Here is a 3262-nt window from a genome sequence, read left to right as displayed (position 1 = left end):
GGACCCCGCGATCTCGGCTTACCGATTACGAGTCGTTCATCTCGGAATATGAGAACCTGGAACGCTCTCACCAAGGCCTTCCTACCCTACGTCGCAGCCCCAGACTAGCGGAACTCGACGTGGAAGCCATGGTTCGCGTGTACTAGCTACTCCGCCGGTCGGCCCGATCCTCTCTTTGGATTCCCGGAAGACTCTAAACACTGCATTTATACATGAAACACTGCATTATACAAGAACCGGACTATACCCGCGGCCCCGGGGAAGTCAAAGGTCAACGATCACCGTCTCCTCATCGGTATCCGTAGCGGAATTGGACAACAAGTCCACCATCTCCGGCGCCAGGAGCGGACTCTGAACCCCGGAAGCTGAAAGGGTTGGTGACGCGCCGAACGTAGTGTCCGTTTTCGGTACCCCGGTGACGTGGGGAAATGGGGGCGCATGCCCCGCGGGGGGAATGCCCGCTGGGCGCGGCATACCACGTGCCCACTGGGACCCTTCGGGGGGATGCGAACGGTCGCCCACCACGAACGGGAAACGCCCCTGATAGGCGCCGGCGCGTCGGCACTCCTCGGCCTGAGCATACAACCACGTCAACACTCGCGACACTCTTTCCCGGGAACAGTTCGCCGGATTCAGGGGGTCAAACTTCTTCAACCAAAACTCCCGGAGCGAGCGCCCCTTGAGGAAGGCTAGAGTGGCCATGAAAGGGGGATCGAACGGCTCCGTGCGAGAAGTGGACGGAACCTCCGGCCAAAATTCCGAACCTTGCGACGACAAGTATTCCTGCACGGATCGAGCACCCTGGACCGAGGCCATCATCTTCAAAGAGACCCCGTCGCGAAGAAAATCCGGCCAATACGAATGGGGGTAACAAAGGAAGCGCAACAAGTCGGTCCCATGGCGCCGAAGGATGCGGTATAGGCATCCGATAATGCCCACCAATGGCCCCATGGCCGCCTCGACTTCGGCATTCACTTCGGCCGACCCCCGCATGAAACGACGGTTCCAGTGCGCGAGGACATGGTTCTCCCAGAAATCCTCGAGTTGTCCCTGAAGCTCTGCCCACAGCGGAAGTCGACGCCACGACGAATGGATAAACGACTCCTCTGCTTTGTACTGTTCCCACGGCTTAGAGGACGCCACGGCCAGATAGGTCGCATCAACGTCTCGGGGTAGATTCGGGTCTGCGGATGGAAGGGAACAGCAGCGTGAACGCGGGAGACTTTTCGTTTACCGTGTGCCTTGGCTACCGCCGGTCCTGGGAGGGTCGAACCCTTAGCCCCCGAGCCCGAGGGGGCCTCGACAACGTCCGCCTCCGGGACCCCCGGCGATGGCGTAGAAGATTCCTTCAACGCATCCCTCATAACCGGGAGGGCCGTATTCACCCAAGCACTGAACGTCGGGCCCCGGACTCGCCCAAGCAGGGGCTCCGTCAAACCGCGCGCGGCCTTGGCAGGAAAAATGCCTACGGTCTCGTTGCAGGACTTGAAGTGATCGGGATCACTCGAGGTCCACGCCTCTATCAGCGGCGCCACACCGGCCGCCCCGGACACCTGCAAATGTTGCGCGACCCAATCCCAAAACGACGGGACGGCGTCCTGAAAGTGCTCGTTGGCATGCAACAAGCTCGGGCCGACGTCCGCTCGCTCTCTTGGAACGCGTGAAGTTTCTCCTCGAGAGCGTGGCTGGCCTGTTTCTCACGAAGTAACTTTTCCTCCAACTGGGCCAACTCTTCGCGGTGACGCCGGTCCTGGCTCGCATACCCTTGTACCCGGGACTCCAGGGCCCCCAACTTTCGTAATGCGTCTGCCTGGAAGGCCTCGATTTGGCTCCGGAGGATCTTGTTTTTAACGCGGAAGTCCTTGGCCCTCGCCTTCTGAGTCTTGGCCGCCTCCCGGAGGTCTTGGTTCTCGGCCAGTAGGATGTCCCAAGCCGGGTTGCTGGCAGAAAAACGGGGAGGTTGCGCTTCGAGCTGCGCGAGGCGGTCTTGAGCGACTCTGAGTTGCTCCTGGAGTTCTCCCGCCGTGGTAAGTGCCCGATCCCGATCCTGACGCGCCTTCTCCGAGTTTTCCCTCTCGTCTTCGAGGCTGCGACGAAGGTCCGACATCTCGGCAACCACCAACGACTTGTTCTGAAGCGCCAGCTTGACGACCCCTTCCTTTCCGGCGACCAACCTGGCCGAATGCGCCGTGTAGTTCCGGGCGTCGTTAACCTCGGCGGTCATAACTTCCAAGGCCTGGTCCGCCTCCTGAACTCGATGCCCCAGCTCGGTGGCCTTTTCCGTTTGGGCCGTCAACCGACTCGTCAGGTCCCGGAGTTCTGCTTGCTGGTCGTTCAGCCTGACCTGGGCTTGGTCACGCTGCTCCCGGAGGTCGTGTTGCCCTTGCTCCAAGGATCGGAGCGACTCTTGAGCCTCTTGTAGCAAGTCGTGGGTCCCATCCCGTTCTGCGTGTGCCGTATCCAAGGCCCGCCGACTCGAATCCAGGGCCGTCCGGAGGTCCAGGACTTCGGCGTTCACTTCAGACAACGTCGCTGTCAAGAATTCCACTTCGTCCACCAGGGCGTGACGAGCTTGTGACATGTCGTGGGGACCGCTCCCCAGGGTCGATGCCATCGCTGCCCGAACTTCCTGGAGGACGCGTAACGATCGTTCGTTTCGCTGAATACTGTTGGGCAAGTCTACGATGCCATGGGAGAGCACGGTGTGCATGCGCAAGAAGGAATATGGCGAGGCGCGGTCATCCGACACCTGAGTGGTCGCCTGCTCCGCGAGCGCCGCGTGGCCTCCGACAGAGGAGACTGGAGTGGCATTCTCGTCCTGCGCTACGGAAGTGTCTGCGGGTCCCCTCGGCCGTGCCGTCGGTGGCGGTGTCATCCCCGCAGAACTGTGATCCATGTTCGCGGCCCCCGGGTCAGGTTGTGGAATGATGCGACCTCGCTGCTTGCGCCTTTTCTGACTGCGGGATTCTGTCCGGGCCACGGCGCTAACCGACCTTTCTCGCCCAACGACCATTCTCCCGGACCCTGTGTGCTGATTGGTCCTTGCCGGAGCTTCGGACTTAAGCGGGGGAGAATGTCACGGGGTGAAAGGAAGCGACTTTCCTTTCACCTTTCCCGGTAACCGTAGTATCTCCGGTTACCGGATCATCGTCCCACTGTGACTCTGGGACTAATCTGGTCGAACCCGTTACTCCCGGAACCAGCAATAGCCAGATCCCCGATCGTCCCACAATGTTCTGTGACTCTTTGAACATCGGAACGA

General features: G+C 60.6%; 2 protein-coding genes across 2 annotated transcripts in view; one reads left to right on the top strand and one right to left on the bottom strand.

The window, feature by feature from the left end:
• Positions 1-197, top strand: part of H257_17241 (hypothetical protein) — a gene marked incomplete at both ends in the record, with an annotated part of 10913 nt that extends 10716 nt beyond the window's left edge. Inside the window, one exon of the mRNA XM_009845957.1 lies at positions 147-197. Coding sequence (XP_009844259.1) covers positions 147-197 — 51 coding nt within the window. The remainder of the gene's footprint in view (positions 1-146) is intronic.
• Positions 198-264: 67 nt separating this feature from the next.
• Positions 265-3013, bottom strand: H257_17240 (hypothetical protein; the record flags this gene model as incomplete). Its single annotated transcript, XM_009845956.1, has 3 exons — positions 265-1184; positions 1235-1650; positions 1710-3013. The coding sequence occupies 3 exons, from the start codon at positions 3011-3013 to the stop codon at positions 265-267; spliced, it is 2640 nt and encodes an 879-aa protein (XP_009844258.1).
• Positions 3014-3262: the final 249 nt, after the last annotated feature.

This window comes from Aphanomyces astaci, assembly GCF_000520075.1.
Source record: "Aphanomyces astaci strain APO3 unplaced genomic scaffold supercont1.101, whole genome shotgun sequence".
NCBI lineage: Eukaryota > Oomycota > Saprolegniomycetes > Saprolegniales > Verrucalvaceae > Aphanomyces > Aphanomyces astaci.
The sequence above is the reverse complement of the archived record's forward strand: the minus strand, read 5'-3'. Positions and strand labels throughout refer to the sequence as shown.